This window comes from Anoplopoma fimbria, chromosome 13, assembly GCF_027596085.1.
Source record: "Anoplopoma fimbria isolate UVic2021 breed Golden Eagle Sablefish chromosome 13, Afim_UVic_2022, whole genome shotgun sequence".
NCBI classification, from domain to species: domain Eukaryota; kingdom Metazoa; phylum Chordata; class Actinopteri; order Perciformes; family Anoplopomatidae; genus Anoplopoma; species Anoplopoma fimbria.
In genome coordinates this window covers 3,289,832-3,309,225 of record NC_072461.1, presented here as the reverse complement: position 1 = coordinate 3,309,225, position 19,394 = coordinate 3,289,832, and the positions used below count along the sequence as shown (strand labels likewise).

The window sequence follows — 19,394 nt, the reverse complement described above, 5'->3', positions numbered from 1 at the left end:
GCACTTCACAGTTCTATGGCTGTAAAAAAAATAATATATTCTAAAATTGAAGTTTCCAGAACACAGGAGAAGATGTCTCTGTCACAGCACCACCTGCTGGACAGTTAGCAGACTGCTGGTGTAGTTCCCTGGTGTGTCCACAGGGGGCAGCACCGCACTAAACTACCTAATGTTTACTTCCTGTGTTGTTTAGCTCCTCCTGACCCAACGAGGGAAAGTTCAAACCAAACACCACCAACTTTTTCCACAAAACACCGATATAACGGTCTAATGAAATGCATGAACCACTGTCTTTATTAGATAGATGGACCCAGGAAAACAACGAGCTGGTTAACAAGTGGAAGGTAGGAAGTTAACTGTTAACTCAGTGTTTTTATCCACACATGTTTTGTAACGTTAGTCTCTCCATCCTTATTAAACAGGCTACTGCAACGTTGATTCAGCGTTACACCAATCTGTTTATGTTTGATAATCGATTTAAAAAAGCAAATAATGTTATGTAACCTTCTGGTATCTAATGACATTCTGCCAAATATATATTTTGGGGGGATGTTTTTTAAATTTCAAAGTAGATTAATGTTGTAAGTGGTTGAGGTGGAGCTGATTTTAACTCATGTATATATTATTGGGTAAAGCTATCCATATGTATTAATTAAATACTGATCCATAGGTAACTTAGAACTTTATCTTATAGATATTCTGGAGAAAAAAGTACTCTTTAGTATTTCCCTTAATCATAGTGTAGTAGCAATATGAATCACACACTCAAATAAAGTACGAGTACCTTTTAATTTGTTAGTAAAGTTTCCAGTTTGCTTACACTTTATTGTTTCAGCAGCAAGAGGAAGGAAGAGGAGATGCATTGACCAGAGACCAGAACCAGAACCAGACCCAGACCCGTCTCATATGGTGCTCCTCGGAGTTTCAAAAACTTTTAAGGAAAATCCAAGGTGCTCCATCTCCTTCATAATGGTCACATGCATGTGTGAATGTGCCCGAAACCCACTTTTGGGTCGTGGTATTTGATTGTAGCCACACTCAGAGGTCTTTGGGAACTCATGTGATGAGTCTTAACTTGGACAGTGAGCTCATCTGTTACCTTTATGCGTCTTTTATCTCCCTCCTTTCCTTTTCTTTCCCCATGTCCCTCTTCTTCAGGTATCCCTCCTATTGCAGATCACTCACGGTTGGAGCTGACGGTGGTGTTCAACGCCTGTGTGTGCTCCATTGCTCAGTCTCAGTTCTCAGAAGCTGAGCTGCTCCTCACACAAGCCACAGAGCGAGGTAGGATGAGGACCAAAGATGTAGATGGCACAGGAACTTACGCCACACATTCAGTTTTATATTAGTTTGAAGGATTGCTCAACTCTGACTTTACCAGCCTGCTCTTGTCCCCTACAGTTCTACAGACGACAGGAGATGGTGCTGTTACTTCAGACCCTGCTGTTTTTTGGAGAACAGCTCTCAAATCAGTGGGAAACACAGCTTTGAAACCCTGTGTACTGCATCTTCTCTGTGTCCAGTGGGCAATATGGCTGGCCACCTGTCAGCTGAAAACTATACAGGGATTTCAAGTAAGATCTGTTTTTTAGGCTGGCTTCCCTCTTCACTTATTTGGTGTGGTTTAAAGAAACTCTGCTGCATCTACCCGTTCAGTAAAGTTTAGGCTAATTAAGTGGCTGTGATCTGTCCAGTTTGGACCAAACCACTGCACTGAGTCCTCCTAAAAAGGATCTCAGCTAACAGTGAGCTTCCAAGTGAGCTCCATCGTGTTTTGTTTGTGATGTAAGCAATGAGAAGGCTAAGTGATATAGATATACTCCATATATATGTATAAATTCTAAAGCGAGTCTACTCATCATGTTGGTGTTCAGGTCATGAAGTCACCTTCCTCTACATCTTCTGGACCTTTGTTATTTATGAGACAAATGTCTCATTCCTACTACCACCAAGTGTAGTTGGTACCATTTAACAGATACCATTTATATTACAATCCCACAATGAAATTGAATATGTTGTGCACTTGGTTGTTTGTTGTTTGTTTGATGAAATACAATACAATACAAATGCAAACTTTCTCTCTTTCCTTTCTCTGACAGCACAATGCATATTTGCCAGCAAGCAAAAGTGTCCAGTCCCCAACTGTGTGGGATACTGTAAAACTATACTGACATTTTTTTTTGCGATGCAGGATGAGCTTTTGTCTGTGTTTGAGACACTATCAACTGGAGTTTGGGATGAGGGGGGGAGCGCGCCAAGGAGAAAGTCTTCTGCCCTTCCTCTACCCATGATGGACCAAAGAAGGCTTATTGAATTATTGCAGATCTGTACTTTCATTGCCCAAGGTAAGCAACATTCATCTTTTACTTTAATACGTATTGAGGGAAGAAATACAGTTTGCTATGGCCAGATTAAATGAAAGCTTAAGCAAAGAGTTAATGTCTTAGTTCTTGCTCTGTGCTTTCTAAATACATATTTTCACCTTGTTCTAATAAATGAGGCACACAAACTCATCACAGGAGAGATTTTATCTGACTCCTTCTGTTTGTATTATAGAGTAATGAATCTTGTTTTTTGCCGTCCTCTGTATGTTTCATTAAGGTGCAGAAAGATTGAGTGAGGGCCGGAGTTCAGAAGCGCTGTCTGGTCTGCAGACAGCTTCCTCCCTGCCGGCTCCCAGAACCCTAATAGCATACACACACCTCCTCTCAGGCTCCTGCCTTGCCCATATGGTACACATGCCGACAGAGTCTAAACAAACAAAACAGAAAGAAAATGAACTGCTATTATTCATTGGCATAACAGGTTGAGCATTTGCATGCAATGAGACGTGTGTGTTTGTATTTGTCTCCAGAGCCGCCCTCAGATGGCCTTGCAGTGTTACAGGATGGCACTGGAGACAGACTCCCGGTGTGTGTGTGCCCTCTACCAGAGCATGCTTATTTACCGACAGCTCGGCAACACACAGGCTGAGATACAAGCTCTTCGTTTGCTGCACTCTGTGAGTACCACAAGTAATCAGTACATCAGCAGGGAAAGCAAAAAAGATGCAGAATGCCTGTAAAAGGTGTCTAAATATTTGTCTTTTAGAATAAGACACATTATTGTTATTGTTAAAAATATTCTCTAGCTTTGTTGTAGTGGAATAGCGCTTACTAGGTGAGATAAAACGTTTATTTGGAATACTGACACACAAAATCATGTGAGTGCAGGCTGGCGTACTGAACCATGAAGCCTCTCTTGTCCCACAGACTTTAATGTTGCCCTCTGCCACAGAGCCTGCTCTGGCTGGTACTCATCTCCTCTCCCGTCCTTACTGCTGTGCAGCCAATCCCTGAGCAGCCTGCTCTCAGTTCCCTCTGCCCTCTCCGTCCTTCACAGTCTGGCCCTGAAGTGTGTGCTCCATCAGAGGTGAGAAGAAAGGTCTGTAACTGGTACTCGACCACTGCTAAAACTCAGAAAAAACATAGATAGAGATGAGAGTAGGAGATTAAATGGGTGCTTTTTCTTTCAGGGTGTCAGAGGGTGTGGAATATTATTTGGACCTGCTGGCTGCTCTTCACTCAGAAGATCAACATGGAGTAAGACTGAAAACAGAATTTAACACGGAGCTTTGGATATTTTTACATGTATTTATATATGCATGCTATGCTATCATTTTTAAGAAGTCATAATGTGTTTGTCCCACAGAAGAATACCTTATTTACACATTGATTGACATCTGTTTGCTACATGTTTCTGTCTCAGGTTCATGCTGAGGGCCCTCCCCTCCCCAAGTTGCCTGAGCTTTACCTGCAGGCTGGCGCTGCCTTGCTCATGGCCCGGCGGCCCTCTGATTGCATGACGCTGTGCGATGAAGTCATTGCTACAACACTGGAGCTGTTGCCAGGAAAGGTGGTGTTGGAGGATCCGGAGGAGAAGCGTGAGGCTGAGACCGGGGCTCTGTGTGCAGAGGGTGAAGACAGGGTGGGGGTGCTGCTCTGGGTGGGTGCTGCCTACCTCCTCCAGGGTCACTGCCACACTCACATGAGGGACTGGAAACAAGCTGTGACTCAATACACAAGGTCTGTGAAATGAAATGTATTATTATATATTAACTGATGACAGAAATAAAGCCAGACTCATTAGATTAGACTCTGCATTGCAGGTGTTTCAACCTGCTGGTGAAGGTGCATTATAAAAAGAGAGGTGAGTACTTTACTGACCTTTTTGATACTTTGGAGAGAAAGTTTCCCTTTTACACACCCTGCAGCAGTTATACTCAACTTGCGGCCTGTGCCAGAGTGCATAGAAAAGGATCAAAATAGACTAATGAGCTTGTTTATGGTCCAACCTTAGCAATGAATGTCTGTCGTGTGTTTATTTACTGCTTCCTGGCCTCCTGGCATTTTTCAAAGTTCAGTATCCCTGCCCTACAACTACTCTTACATTTTATTCTGTTGATTGTTTGATGACAGGTTGCCAACCACAGATTCCCAGTGCGGACATGGTGGTCATGCAGGGAACTGATCTGTGTATCCTCCAGAGGTTAAAGGGGCTTTCACTAGCTGGTAGGGGCATCTGCTTCACCCAGACAGACCAACTGAGAGAGGCACTGAGAGACCTGCAGCTCAGCATGCAGGCATTCCCAGGTAAACGCCACAGCTGTAACCTAACTTATACTGTAACAGTATTTATTTCCATGCACTAGGGCAGAAGCACGTTAAGGTCAGTCACATGCCCTCTAGGCCTATACTTGAGAATTATGAACTAGTACAATGTCTGTTAAAAATGTGTTGTGAGAACACGTAATAACGCTGTGTGTCCTGTCTCAGAGTGTACAGGTGCAGGGCTGTGGTGTGGTGAGGTGCTGTGGAGGCTTGGCAGGAGACGGGAGGCAGTAGTTTGTTGGGAAAAGACCTGGAGCTTCACCCCACAATCCTCAGTAGAGTAAGACACTGCCATTCCTATATTCACTGTCTTTGCTAAGTTTGTGATTTATAGAGTGCAGTATGACATACAGTATACAGTATGTGCACACTTTACCACTGCCCACACAAAATGCATCTTTAGTGACCTGGTTATATGTGTACAGCTCTAAATACAGATGTGAATGTGCCCAGAACCCACTGTGGGGTTGTGGGATTTTATTGTAGCCACACTCAGAAGCACTGAGTGTCCCCATCAATATTTTTTTGCTCAACTTAAAGTGAATAAAGGGAAAACACTAAAACAATAAGCTACATATGAACTGAAGTCTGTCACATTTGGATCTAGATACAATCTGATAAGAGGATGATTTAAGATACTTGGTTGGAACAGGATATATTTAAAAGAATGTCCAAATTAAGCCCCTAGTAGTTTAATCAGTCTTGCTGCTTTAGGAAGAGTCCATTTACTAAGATGTGATGTTAACGCTCCCGCTAACTGGTATATGCCATCTGTTTTGCAGGAGTCTACCGGTGTACCTACAGGAACCTCAGTCTGGCCCTCTGTTGGACTCCACAGAGCTGCGCCGCAGAATACAGGAACTTAGTCCTATCTTGTCAACCTAGAGGAACCAAAGTAGAAGACCCTTTCACTTACCGAACAGGATCAACTTTCTCTGGCCTGTGAACTGATACCCATACACACAACACACATGTATCTACTGGGACAGTAAAATAAAGCATCTTGAAAGGGCTGACAGTGTTTGAGACTGAGAACACAGTGTGGGTGGTAAACCTAGCAGGTGGTTTATGCATGAAATGAATATTACTTGACATAATGTAGTTTGTTCACTGACTGTTTGACTTGTAGAGTGTAACATGTGTATACTGGCCAGGCAAGAGTAATCAAGACTTGTTTTTCCACATAATTCACCATACATATTACTTCAGAAGATACGTAACATACACTGTTATACTGCTCTAAAATGCCTATTTATATCCATGTACCGATTGTATGGAATGCTCCTACAAATAAAACGCACACATTGATTGGCGCTGTTCTTTACACGTATGCTGTTAGGATCGAGAGTAAAAGGCAAATTTCATGTTTATACAATGCTTCAATAACAACGCGGTGCAATACCATTGGATGACATAAGTTTGGTGACAGGCTTGAACGACCAATCAGAGAGCAGCTGGTGAAAATAGGAACATCCCACTAATCTGTAACTGGCCAAATTGCCACAATATTCTCGATGACGTGAGACTCCGGATCATTTCATTGGCTGTCAGAACTGATGGAACGCCGTCAGCCAATCAGAAGCCCGGATGCGTCCAGCTCACGGTATAACTGTAAAGAGGAGCACGGAAACCGCTGCTCTTTCGTGTGAAATCACAGGGAACGTTTAGCAACGAGAACCGGCTAAGCCTCTTAAACATTTAGCTAGCATTTCTTTATTTATTAATAGTAATCCAGGTGGACGACCATGGCTTCGGGAGGGGAGTAAGTAAACATATATATTCAGTTTTATTGAAATGCGGATTTCTGAACAATGGCCACCAGCGGACGGCTGTTAAATGGCCAACGTCAGAGGACGGGAGTTGATCAGCGTTAGCTCGGCTGCTAGCTGGGGAGCTAGCCGGGGAGCTAACGGGGTCAGTCCCTCCGCACTTCGTTGAATAACTGCACCGTGACCCCGCTGCCAGGGGGCTGTTACCCCGACGGGCCCATGGCCACTACCATCCACCCGGTGTGTGTCGGCCTGTTGGCCGTAAACGACGACCCGGCGGCGGGGCAGCGAGCTGACAAAGCGCAGTCACTGCTGTCGTGTTTGGATGCTAACGTTAGCTTAGCATCCCTGTCAAGGCCAAAGCCGTCCACTATCACACCGACAGGCTGGCCTGTGTGTCGGCTAACAGCCCGTGTTACGAGTGGGTTTATAAACAGACCGACTAGCGATATAAAGACAGTATGACCGGACTGGGACCCGGAGCGATGAGGCGGCTCCTCCGGGAGCTGCTCTGGAGCCGCACGGAGCTCCGGAGCTAGCATGCTATGCTAGCAGGAGGCTACACACAGTGGTCGACACTTTACCTGGGCTTACTCTGCTGTTGGCCCTAACGGTGGTGAAATAACACCTTTCACCACCCACACGGCTCAGTCTTCCCCTGTGAGCCGCCGTGTGCTGCTCCCGGTGCCCGGTGTCCGTGTGGAGGAGCCGGTTACCGTTAGCTCACAACGGGTCTTTTCCTCCCTTTTGCTGTGTCATCTGGGCTCGTTCACCAGCCAGTTAGCTAGTCGGCTAGCATTAGCACGCTAACAACATGAAAGGGAAACTACAAACCCCCCGGTCCCAGACTGTTCTGGAAGTCTTTGGCCCCTTTTTTTGAAACGTAGCATTGACTCCTTGTTATGTTTTGACTTTATTTTGGATGCAAGCTCCAGTTAATCCTGTTGTGTGAGCCATCTGCTTACACGTATGGTGACTGCAATACAGCATTACGTTACTGTTATTAATCACACATGCACACTATATACTATTGGGTTCTAGATTTGATTGATACCTCCCATCATTTATAATGTAATTCAATAGAAGAGAAACATTACAGTAAAAAGACATTCACAGCTGGCCATACAAAACGCAAACAGTACTCATGCCCGAGTGCTAAGTTGACATGATCTCTCCTGAGACACTGTTTGATACTGGGCTAAACATGATACATGATACCTGATACCTATAATGATGATACATTAGCATCTGGGTAAGGTGTTCAGACATTGATCCCCCTCAACCAAGAAAGCTGTTCTGCGAGGGATGTTTAACCAGAAAATGTTTCAAAATCCCTGTAGATGTACCAGAGAAACAAACTCTGAAAACCTAACCAGAGCACTTTAGGGGCCTGGTTTACCAAAGGCATATTTATTAAAGTTATCAAACTTTTTTTAATTTGCTGTGCAAAACAATGGTTTTCTGTACATAATTTATATTACACATTTACTAACATGAGTGGATGGTTATTGTAGGACCTGCATGAGACCTTGAAATTGCAGGAAAAAGGTGATTTTTGTTTGACCTAAATCTTATCTGTTTTTCTATATAGAACCAAAAATGATGATCTAGCCACTGCAATTCTGAAACAAAAGAGCAGACCCAACAGACTGATTGTTGATGAATCCATCAATGAAGACAACAGTGTGGTCTCTCTCTCTCAGGTAGACATTCAGAATGCTTCATGAATGGCTAATGTATCTACAGATTCTAAACACTATGATTTGTTGTGATAAATTAAGTTATTATGTGTCATACCGATATTTTAAATGTAATCACATTGAGATGCACAAAAAAAAACTTTGTTAAATGCCTCCTAAAGACCAAGATGGATGAGCTGCAGCTCTTCCGTGGAGACACAGTGCTGATGAAGGGAAAGAAGAGGCGGGAGACCGTGTGCATTGTGCTGTCTGACGACACCTGTTCCGATGAAAAGGTTCGCATGAACAGGGTGGTCCGCAACAATCTGAGGGTCAGACTCGGTGATGTCATCAGGTGGGGCAAATCATACATTTATATTAAATTCTTTCCTCAACCCTGTGAGAAAAACGAAGTGGTCTTAAGTCTAATATCTCATTCAGCATTCAGCCATGTCCCGATGTGAAGTATGGAAAGAGGATCCATGTCCTCCCCATAGATGACACAGTAGAAGGAATTACTGGCAACTTGTTTGAGGTCTACCTCAAGCCATACTTTCTGGAGGCTTACAGGCCAATCCGCAAAGGTGGGTAAAAAAATGTAATTTTCAAGAATAATATTTTATTTTCCTAGCTGATCAAATGTTTCATTGAATAACATGTAAATTAACATGGCTTTCTTTTACCTTGTGAAGGTGATATTTTCTTGGTCAGAGGAGGCATGCGTGCTGTGGAGTTCAAGGTGGTAGAGACTGACCCCTCTCCCTACTGCATCGTTGCTCCTGATACAGTCATCCACTGTGAGGGAGAGCCAATCAGGAGAGAGGTGGGTATCATGTACACACACAGTGCCTGGGTTAACATTTACCGAAAATAAATTGCATTGAAATTTTAACATCTTGTGTTTGAACATGCAGGACGAGGAGGAGTCCCTGAATGAGGTTGGCTATGATGACATTGGAGGGGTGAGGAAGCAGTTAGCTCAGATCAAAGAGATGGTGGAGCTGCCTCTTAGACACCCTGCACTTTTTAAGGCCATAGGAGTCAAGGTAAGGCAACAAGCAAATGTATATGGTCTTAATTGTACAATATTTTTTTTTAAAGTGAGCCTGTGTAACCTAAAACAAAATAGGTTAGTTCATTTTTTTTACAAAAAAATGCACAATCCTCAAAAAATTCACGCACGATAAGCTACAATCATACTTACAGGAATAACTTTAGTCACTAAGAGTTTTCTAAACCTTTGCTGCTGTTACACTATGTCTGCTATATATCACATTTCAAGTGTCAAATCACAAGAAGTCAACACACTACCACACAACATGTATGTTGTTTGCTGCTTTTGGTTTTGTATTACTTGCACTCTGTTTTGTGTATTGGTGAAGATATTAATTTTTTACCCTCTTTCCAGCCCCCACGTGGAATCCTTCTATATGGACCCCCTGGAACCGGAAAAACCTTGATTGCCAGAGCTGTAGCCAATGAAACTGGAGCTTTCTTCTTCCTGATTAATGGTCGGAACACACACCTATTTATCTTCTATAGGCTGTTATTCCTAGTGTGGGCCACTTTATGACAGCACTTCTTTGTAATGGCTTCTGATAAATACTTATCCTAACCAAGCAAATAATATTCGTCAGTGGTCGCTTGGCTATATTGTAAGCGACAAAACTCAAATTTGACATCGCTAGACTCGTCTCTTCAGAACCATCTGAAAATAGTTGAGCTTTACAAAAGAAGATATCTTATCAGCTAGCTACAAGGAGTGCAACTTATCTTTTGTAAACCACAGTTGTAAAAATATAGTGTCTCATCTCCTAAAATACACGGCCATCTAGGAAAATTAGATTGTATAGTCAATACTTAGTTTTTTCCATGCATGCACTGTATGCATGTGTCTTGTCTTAATTACTCTGTTACTGGAGTTAAGATTGGAGTGGGTTTTTCTTGGTATTCATACATATCATTTAAATGTAGAATATAATGTCACGTTTTTCTCTGAAATTAAAATGTTTGGCTTTCTGTTTTAGGTCCCGAGATCATGAGTAAGCTGGCCGGAGAGAGCGAGAGTAACCTGAGAAAGGCCTTTGAGGAAGCAGAGAAGAATGCTCCTGCCATCATCTTTATTGATGAGCTTGATGCAATTGCTCCTAAGAGAGAGAAGGTGAGCAGGAAGAAAGGAAAACTAAATGGATATCTGAATAACAGTACAGTGTCTGCTTGTGATTTAGGAGTTGTTGTTTTCTTCAAATAAATGAAAATTGCTATCATTCTCTAGACCATGGAACCAACAATTGTAGTATATTTATGTTTTTAATAGTTCTTTTCAATGTTTTGATATTTAAATTTGAGCAGTAATCCTTGAACTATAGCTGTTGGGGTCTTTGCGATATCACTCACATCATGTTCACTTGCAAACATGCTCAAATTTAGTCAAGACATTAATGTCTAGATAAAGTTTAAAATGGGAATTGTATAGCAACAGTGTGTGTTGTGTTCTTTTGTAGACTCATGGAGAAGTGGAGAGGCGCATTGTGTCCCAGCTGCTGACTCTTATGGATGGTCTGAAACAAAGAGCTCATGTGATCGTCATGGCTGCCACCAACAGACCCAACAGCATTGACCCAGCTCTCAGGAGATTTGGTAAATGATCTGTTTCAAGCATTGTGTTCAGTTACTGCTTAAATTGATTAATATAAGAAGCATCCAATGCAGGTGTAAGGAAAATAAGTAGTTATGTAATTCCTAAAACCCACATCTCTGTGGTGTTTTGGAATCATTCCTGTTGATTATGTTTACCCCATCATTACCACGGATGTATCTATCACATGTTTTCCCCCAGGTATTAGTCCTTTTAAATATTGCATTGAGCACTATCAGTAGGTAGTCTGTATATGGATTTATTTTTTACCACCACTGCAAAGTGCTTAGATGGCAAACGGCATGCCTGTATGTAAGATAAATAAAGCAATGTGAATATGATACAATTGCTGAATAGCTTTGCATAGAATAATAGCCTGGTTTCCTAGAATATTTTGTGTAGAGGCCTATATTGTTGTAATTATATTCACAGTGAAGCAGAATCCTCTTTTTAATCTCCAGCAAATTCAAATGCCATTTTTAACAAACGGCATCACTTAAGTGGAGTTGTGCACCTGAGAAATGTCGCTACAATTGACCCAAAGTTATTGTATTTTACTTCATATAACCCAGACCGGCTCTGTGTGCCGGGTTCACTAATGCATGTTGTCATATCCCTGATTAAAACTGCTGGCTGCTGTTTATTTTTTGGGCTCTGCAGTTCAATAGTGGGTCAGATTCTCTCAACGCTGTGCAGTCTCACAGTTTAAAAGACATATAATGTGATGTTTCTGACAGACTGGACAGGTTTGAATTGAAGCTTGCCTATCCAAAACTTGCTTTGTAAAATGTAGTTTTAATTTGGTTACGTTTACAACTCGTGTACAATTTGAGACGTTACTTCTGCTGCCACATCATTAGAGAGGAGGCAATACGTAATAATAATTCCAGCAGACTGTCTTATTGTTTTTAGTCAGTGTCAGTTGGAACTGATAAGCGTGTATTTGAACCTCCACCACCTCTAGGGCGTTTTGATAGGGAAGTGGACATTGGCATCCCTGACGCCACCGGCAGATTGGAGATACTCCAGATTCACACCAAGAACATGAAACTGGCTGACGATGTCGACCTGGAACAGGTTTGTTCACATAATGTTTTCCTCTTGTCAGGTGAAACAACGCAACACACTGATTTGTGTGTCACGTCATGTGCTTATCATTTTTATAGCTTCTAAGATCCAAGATAAAGCTACAAAGAAAATGAAATCTAATTCAATATTTACTGACATGGAATCTGATGTAACGTTACTATTTAATGTGAAATGGCAGTAGCCATGTTCATAGTTGTACATAATGAAGGTGTACTGTGTAGGATACTGGACAGGAAAGTCATTTGTGCTCTCCGTATCTTGTATGTAGGTAGCCAATGAGACCCATGGACACGTGGGTGCAGATCTGGCTGCTCTCTGCTCTGAGGCTGCCCTGCAGGCCATCAGGAAGAAGATGGACCTGATTGACCTTGAGGATGAGACCATTGATGCTGAGGTCATGAACTCACTTGCTGTCACTATGGATGACTTCAAGGTAAGAGCAGTGATATGGTTATTGGTTTATGTTACAAGTAATGTGTTTTACATTTTCTTATATTGGCCTTGTGAGCCCCAACTTATCATGCCCAACGCTGTCTTACAGTGGGCCCTGAGCCAGAGCAACCCATCTGCACTGAGGGAGACGGTTGTTGAGGTTCCCAACATCACCTGGGAGGATATTGGAGGTCTGGATGATGTCAAGAGGGAGCTGCAGGAGTTGGTGCAGGTATGAACCTCTTCATAACTAAGATCATATTTGAAATGGTTGTAACACAAACTGTTTAGGATGTTTTCTCACACTGCAATGTTCTTCCCCTCCTTAAATTCAGTACCCAGTGGAGCACCCAGACAAGTTCCTCAAGTTTGGCATGACCCCGTCCAAGGGCGTGCTGTTCTACGGTCCCCCTGGTTGTGGAAAGACTCTGCTGGCCAAAGCCATCGCCAACGAGTGCCAGGCAAATTTCATCTCCATTAAAGGACCGGAGCTGCTCACCATGTGGTTTGGAGAGTCTGAGGCCAACGTCAGAGAGATCTTTGACAAGGTAAGAATCTTTTTGGGGTATTTGTCTGAACTATTTATGTGCGAAAGAACCACATTATTTTAATGTTTGCAAACAATAGCAATGTACACAATTCATGTCTAAAATTTAGACCATTTTGTGTGATGTTTCCAGGCTCGTCAAGCAGCCCCATGCGTCCTCTTCTTTGATGAGCTGGACTCCATAGCCAAGGCCCGTGGTGGCAACGTGGGAGATGGTGGCGGAGCCGCCGACCGCGTCATCAACCAGATCCTGACCGAGATGGACGGCATGTCCAGCAAGAAGAATGTCTTCATCATTGGAGCCACAAACAGACCAGACATCATCGACCCTGCCATCCTGAGACCTGGCCGTCTGGATCAGCTCATCTACATCCCCCTGCCCGACGAGAAGAGCAGGATGAGCATCCTGAAGGCCAACCTCCGCAAGAGCCCCATCAGCAAGGTGACATAGCTGCTACCTATTGTTGCAGTTTTTTTTGTGTGCATGCCTTTTTTTAAATTTCTGTCAAATGCAGTCATCATAATTTAGATTTAATTTCTGTTCTATCCTTTTAATTTGTTTGTGGATAGGATGTGGACATCGACTTCTTGGCAAAGATGACCAATGGCTTCTCTGGAGCAGATCTCACAGAGATCTGCCAGCGGGCGTGTAAGCTGGCCATCAGAGAGAGCATCGAGAATGAGATCCGCAGAGAGAGGGAGAGGCAGACCAACCCGTCAGCTATGGTCAGTGTTCCTTCTGTCCCCTGGATGAGCATCTGCACATTGTTGCTGCCTCAGATGGCAACATGATAACACTATCATATCTATTTTTTTAAATAGGAGGTGGAAGAGGATGATCCTGTGCCAGAGATCAGGAAAGACCACTTTGAGGAGGCAATGCGATTTGCTCGTCGCTCCGTCAGTGACAATGACATCCGCAAATATGAGATGTTCGCCCAGACACTGCAGCAGAGCCGTGGCTTTGGCAGCTTCAGGTACATTTCATGACATTTTGTAGTAGCGTGTGTGTGTTGGTACCTGTTTATTTAAGTCTTCTGTCTGTAGTGGCATTACAAATAATCTGCATGTTTAGAAATAGTTGCCATGTCATAAAACAATCTCCCTACAAAAATAGAAAATAACTCTTCTCTCTCTTCCAGGTTTCCCTCCAGTACTGCAGGCGGCAGTGGTCCGAGCCACGGCTCAGGAGGAACTGGAACAGGTCCAGTGTTCAATGAAGACAACGACGATGACCTTTATGGATAAATGTACACTGCCCCACAGTGGTCAGTACCGGGATCACACCTGTACAAATTCTCACCAGATTCCACATTTTTAGGACTTTGTGCTTCTTTCATGTGTTCCTTTTTTTTGTATGACTTCCCTTTGGAGAAAGCATGTAGCCGCTTGGTTTGCCCTGGCTTTGATGTGGGTGGGGATAAGGGGAAGATGTTGGAAATGGAAGGTGAGTGACTGATGCAGATTAGGGGGGAGGGGTGGGGGGGATGTTATTGAGTGGCCTCATTCTCAGTATATCACAAACAACATGAATGGCTTTAGTGATGGGATTCTATGCTAGACTATAAGAAAGAAAAGAAAAAAACATATTGCTTATGACTTCCTCTTTTTTTTTTTTTTAAATAAACAGTAGCATATAATGTATTACAAATTTGTCAAGGTTATGTTGTTGAAAATAAAATCTCACAAAATGGAAGTGTTATCAGTGTCAGTTTGAAGTTTCTTTTAGATGCAGAGTTCATGTACATTCTGTCTGATTTAAAGATATTTATTTGGTAGTTTTACAATAGAGACAGATGAGTGGCATTTCACAATAGTTTTACCCTTTATACTACCAGACAATGAAAAGTCATGATTTAAATTAATTTATCTGTTGTGCAACTTTATGAAAGTTTAATCGAGTTCAGTGATGATTTTCATCTTTTCATCTTTCATCTGTGAAACATGCAGGTGATTAAAGCTATTTTGGCCAAGAGGCAGTTCTGTTACTGACCATGTAGTTTTTGTGTCTGAAAAGTAATTTTTCTTCACTGCAATCTCATTAGACAAGTTACTTGAAAAACTTGTTTGAAGCTCTTTCTTCTACAAATTGGTCTCTTTTTAATATTATTAAATCAATTCAACACAAAAAAAGGAAAATGCATTTTGAGCATATTTTAATTCGGTTTAGATATTTGGTTTCTTCAGTGTGTGTGACAATTATCTTCAGAAAAACAAATATTGCATTCATTGATTGTAGACTCAGTAAGGATCATTGAAGGGAAAATGTGGGTGCTCCGCATCCCTCCACACTCTCTTTCCATCCCTCTGTAAAAGAAACAAAAAAATAAAGACAATGACTTAGGTGTGCTCACATAATAGGTATACATTAAGATTTGTTTGCAACATAGAAAACAGTGTCAGGACTAGACCCAGAATAGGATCAGTGACTCACCTCGACAGTTGGAACGATGAAGCGCTCGTTGCGTTTGAAGGATTCGATGAGCTTCATGTCGTCTTCTGACAGAGAAAAGTCAAACACCTGCAAGTTCTCCTGGATCCTGGAGGGCGTCACACTTTTGGGGATACACACAACACCCCTCTGAACATTCCACCTGTGAGAAGGACGCCAAAGATGTTAGGGGGTGATCTGATTTTACATCTGAGTTTACAAGTTACTTAGTAGACGAGGCTTTGAGTCTTACCTGAGTATGAGCTGAGCAGGTGTTTTCTGATATCTCTTTGCGATAGCAGCCAGTCTAGGATCCTGCAGCAGACTTGGTTCATCAGGAGAGGCCCACGGTCTGTCCCCGCTGCCCAGAGGACTGTAGGCTGTCACACAAACTGCTACTGACCTGAAGCAGAGGTGTATGCACTGTTACTACCACAACAGGACATCATTTGATGGAATTTATCTAAAATAAAATATGTTAATGTGATTTAACTGCAGTGACACTGACCGACAGTGAGACAGGAGATCTGCTTGAGTCAAATACGGATGGCATTCCACCTGTGGCACAACGAGACAGTTAACAGTTTGTAAGCTTATTTCTTAATCACACATCCTCTATTGTCAATAAAAACCTCATCAAATTTACTAATTGGGACCTATGAGAAAGCCACATTGTACCTGGTTCACCACAGGTTTGTGTCTGGCCATGCTGATGATGTCATCAGTCTGCCTGGCGTTGAAGTTGGACAGTCCTATAGCTTTGACTAGACCTTTGTCCACTAGGCTCTCCATGGCTGCCCAAGTATCTCTGTAGTGGGTGTCAGAGTAACAAATGCTTCCATCTTCTCGTCGAGGCATCGGCTCCTTCCCGCGCCTAAGACATCCACACACACAGACTAATGTCATAAATGTCCTTTCACTTTGATCCACACGTCACTAAACGTGTGGAGACAAAAATCTGTTATATGTGTGCAGCTGCTCACTGAAATGCCATGGGCCAGTGCATGAGGTACAGGTCCAAATAGGACAGACCCAGGTGGGCCAGACTGGTCCTGCAGGCTTCCTCAACATCCACCGGGTCATGTTTGGTGTTCCACAGTTTGGATGTTATGAACACCTCGTCACGACACAGAGCCTGGAGGGGAGAGGATCATGGGTATACAGAACATTCACGTTTAAATACAGAGAAATACCTGATAGTTAAAGGTAGCTTTAGGTACACGCATGAATCAGAGACTGAGCATTGCAGGTGTATAATGAAAATATTTCAGCAACACTTGCTCTGATATTACGATTCAGTCAATTATACCAGAAACAGAATATCTGCAACGATTGTTGACTCTGATTGGGCTTTTTATTGATTAAAACTGTGTGACTAGGTTGATAGCACCAGAGCAAGCAAGGGAGTGGATCTGGAGTTGAGATTTGTTTTGTCAACAGCTATTTCCAAGGTCAAGAATGATTTTCTGATTCAAGCTGAGATCAAGCAGAGTTTCTCACCTTCCCAGGGCCGACCCTGGCAGACAGAGCCTCTCCCACCTCCTGTTCATTGCTGTATGCAGCAGCACAGTCAATGTGTTTGTACCCACAGTCCAAAGCTGCCAGCACTGCCTGCTTCACCTGAGAACACAAGGACACAGATACAGTCCAAACACTATTTCTCTTCTAAATTTCCAGACAAACAAAGCCGGTGTTAGCATATTTCTAGCTCTACCTGTCCTGGAGCGCTCTTCCATGTGCCGAGTCCGACCATAGGCATCCTCTGCCCCGTTGAGAGGGTCACAAAGGCGTTCATGTTTCAACCCTGACAGAGGAAAGACAGAGACGTGGTGAGAGACGTTCACATTTAGACTCCTATGAAACTGGCCCAGTCATCGTGACCAACTGTGTTAATAATTATAACTCATATGGATTCATTAACTCCTGCACTACAGCGGTGGTTGTGTGCGCACATACACTCTAGCCTTTCACCACTCAGGAGCCATCAAATTCAGCCCACTAAGCAACAGAAATACCACACGGTGACCTGCCTTTTGCCATTTGTTTTGTCACTTTCTGTGTTTCAGTGGAAATATAAACTGTGAACCCTCTGTGAACCCAGCGTTCACAGAGGGTGCAGAAATAGCTGATACAGGTATAAAGCATTAGTCACAGCGTGGTGTCACTGCAGCAGAAAACAGAGCCTTTCCATGCTTCACTAATTGTCTGCTACATGCTTACCATGTGATGGACACACACACACACACACACACACACACACACACACACACACACACACACACACACACACACACACACACACACACACACACACACACACACACACACACACACACACACCAATCATCAACCACTGCATTTGTTTCACATGATCAGAGTTTCTTAACACAGATCATCTGCCCTGACTGCCTCCTGACCCAGCAACAGAACACAGCGTGTCATTTATAAATGCTCTAATGCAGTGCAGAGATTAAATTTAGAGTGAATTAAAGTCTTTTTATTTTTCAATCCAGACATGAGTTCCTACCTGGGATCGCTTCGGTAGACGGAGAAGTGATCAGCTGAAGGTTGCTGTCCATCTGGACTTTAGCAGTCTGATGTCAAAGTCTTCCTTCTTTTGTTGATCTATAACTCAAACTGATGGAACATGTCCAAACTACAATCATCGAAATAGCACAAAGTCCAGCATATATTGCCAACGTTTGATCCTTTATTGGTTTCTAAGACCTGATACCAGATCAGTTAGTTTGTGTGCATGCACATCATTTCAGTTTGGAGTCTTACTGATGTTTTTCAGGATGTAATGTTGAGAAACCTGGTTATTCATCTCCCTGAATGCGTGATCTTAACTTTATCCGGGTTTCTCACCATCTTCATTCCTCTACTTCTCATTTACTCTCTTCTATGCTAACAGAGAATGAGCAGTAGAGGAAAAAGTACTCAGATTAAGTAATAGTGGCAATATAACAAATAAAATAAAATACTTCTTTACGGGTTAAAATCTTGCAGTTAAATGTACTTAAAACATCAAAGTAAAATGATGCGCTCTACAGAAAAATGGCCCTTGTGATTGATATATTATTAAATGTGACATTATATTTAATACTGATGCATCCATGTGTCAGCAGCATTTTACTGTTGTAGCTTGTCCAGGTTGAGCTCGCTTGAAATGCCATGTTAGAAGTCTAAAGGGAAAACCACTCCTTGGAGGAGCTGCTAAATAATGCTAAAATATTTTCTAATAGTTTTTTCTAAGCATATCATATCTTTACCATGTAAAGTCTTAAATCTGAAAAGAGTCTATAGCTGTATAGCATTTAAACATATTCATTAAGGTGAATGTTTGAGGTTCAGAACAAACCAAACACATGCTGATTCTTCTTTAAAGAGAAACTCAAATAACACACGGTTAAGTTCACACATTTGGTTTATTTGTTGCCATTTTGAAAAGATCATGAATATTGTCAAATGCACATAAGCAGTGACAGTCTCTCAGAAGCAGCACTTGTGCATTCTGCTTGCAGTCACAGTCCAGCGTCCCCACAGGCTCTGAGAGGCAGGACACTCACACACTCAGACAAGTCATTCAAGTCTCTGCCCTCATCTCATAGTTTCGTCAGTTTCTTTTATGACATAAAAGTGCATTTATCACCATGTTGCATTCAAACATTTTCCCATTCATGGGAAAATGATTTGAGTTTTCAAAGCACCATTCATCTAATATATGACTGGTGCTGCCTGCATAAACCATACTCACACATACATCGTATCATAGCTATAAACTACAATAGGAAGAGCTGAAGAGCCCCCTGCAGCTGAGACAGAGAATGGCTGCTGCAATATTACAAAACCTGTTTCCTAAACAGTGCTTTCTACTTGAAAAAACAGATGTTGAATGTACACATTTCGAGAAGCAGTTATCAAATCACAAACTGAAACCATGAAACCGAAAAGTAGACGCCAAAGGGTCTATTTTTTCGAACTGCTCACAGTAGCACCAAGACATGGCCTTCAAATGGCACAAGAGAGAGCAGAATATACACAACAAAGATGGGTTTCCCAGAGAAATCTCCACTTTTCACTTCGGACTTCGGATTAATTTAATGCTTTCAGTCCTCTGGGAAATCAAACCTGTACTTGTATGGCACTTTACAGAGATG

At 42.4% G+C, this 19,394-nt stretch overlaps 3 protein-coding genes across 3 annotated transcripts; 2 read left to right on the top strand and 1 right to left on the bottom strand.

The window, feature by feature from the left end:
* The first annotated feature begins 200 nt into the window (after nt 1-200).
* fancg (FA complementation group G) lies at nt 201-5,947 on the top strand. The gene is given in 15 exon segments (XM_054611338.1): nt 201-344; nt 836-950; nt 1,159-1,284; nt 1,402-1,574; nt 2,192-2,345; nt 2,602-2,732; nt 2,855-3,001; nt 3,252-3,303; nt 3,306-3,411; nt 3,515-3,581; nt 3,748-4,064; nt 4,148-4,188; nt 4,458-4,631; nt 4,815-4,929; nt 5,432-5,947. Coding segments are annotated over 15 exon segments (1,890 nt in total). The 5' UTR covers nt 201-275; the 3' UTR covers nt 5,535-5,947.
* A 303-nt stretch (nt 5,948-6,250) lies between these two features.
* vcp (valosin containing protein) lies at nt 6,251-14,505 on the top strand. Its single transcript, XM_054611749.1, has 17 exons — nt 6,251-6,411; nt 8,010-8,121; nt 8,280-8,452; nt 8,539-8,681; nt 8,790-8,920; nt 9,012-9,143; nt 9,506-9,608; nt 10,125-10,258; nt 10,602-10,737; nt 11,700-11,812; nt 12,093-12,257; nt 12,366-12,488; nt 12,592-12,804; nt 12,937-13,245; nt 13,374-13,529; nt 13,626-13,780; nt 13,946-14,505. The coding sequence occupies exons 1-17, from the start codon at nt 6,395-6,397 to the stop codon at nt 14,049-14,051; spliced, it is 2,421 nt and encodes an 806-aa protein (XP_054467724.1). The 5' UTR covers nt 6,251-6,394; the 3' UTR covers nt 14,052-14,505.
* akr1a1a (aldo-keto reductase family 1, member A1a (aldehyde reductase)) lies at nt 14,397-17,822 on the bottom strand. The gene is made up of 9 exons (XM_054611752.1): nt 17,762-17,822; nt 16,949-17,038; nt 16,735-16,854; nt 16,218-16,369; nt 15,913-16,108; nt 15,743-15,792; nt 15,488-15,637; nt 15,238-15,397; nt 14,397-15,110 (listed from the first exon to the last, which is right to left on the bottom strand). The coding sequence occupies exons 2-9, from the start codon at nt 17,027-17,029 to the stop codon at nt 15,045-15,047; spliced, it is 975 nt and encodes a 324-aa protein (XP_054467727.1). The 5' UTR covers nt 17,030-17,038; nt 17,762-17,822; the 3' UTR covers nt 14,397-15,044.
* Nucleotides 17,823-19,394: the final 1,572 nt, after the last annotated feature.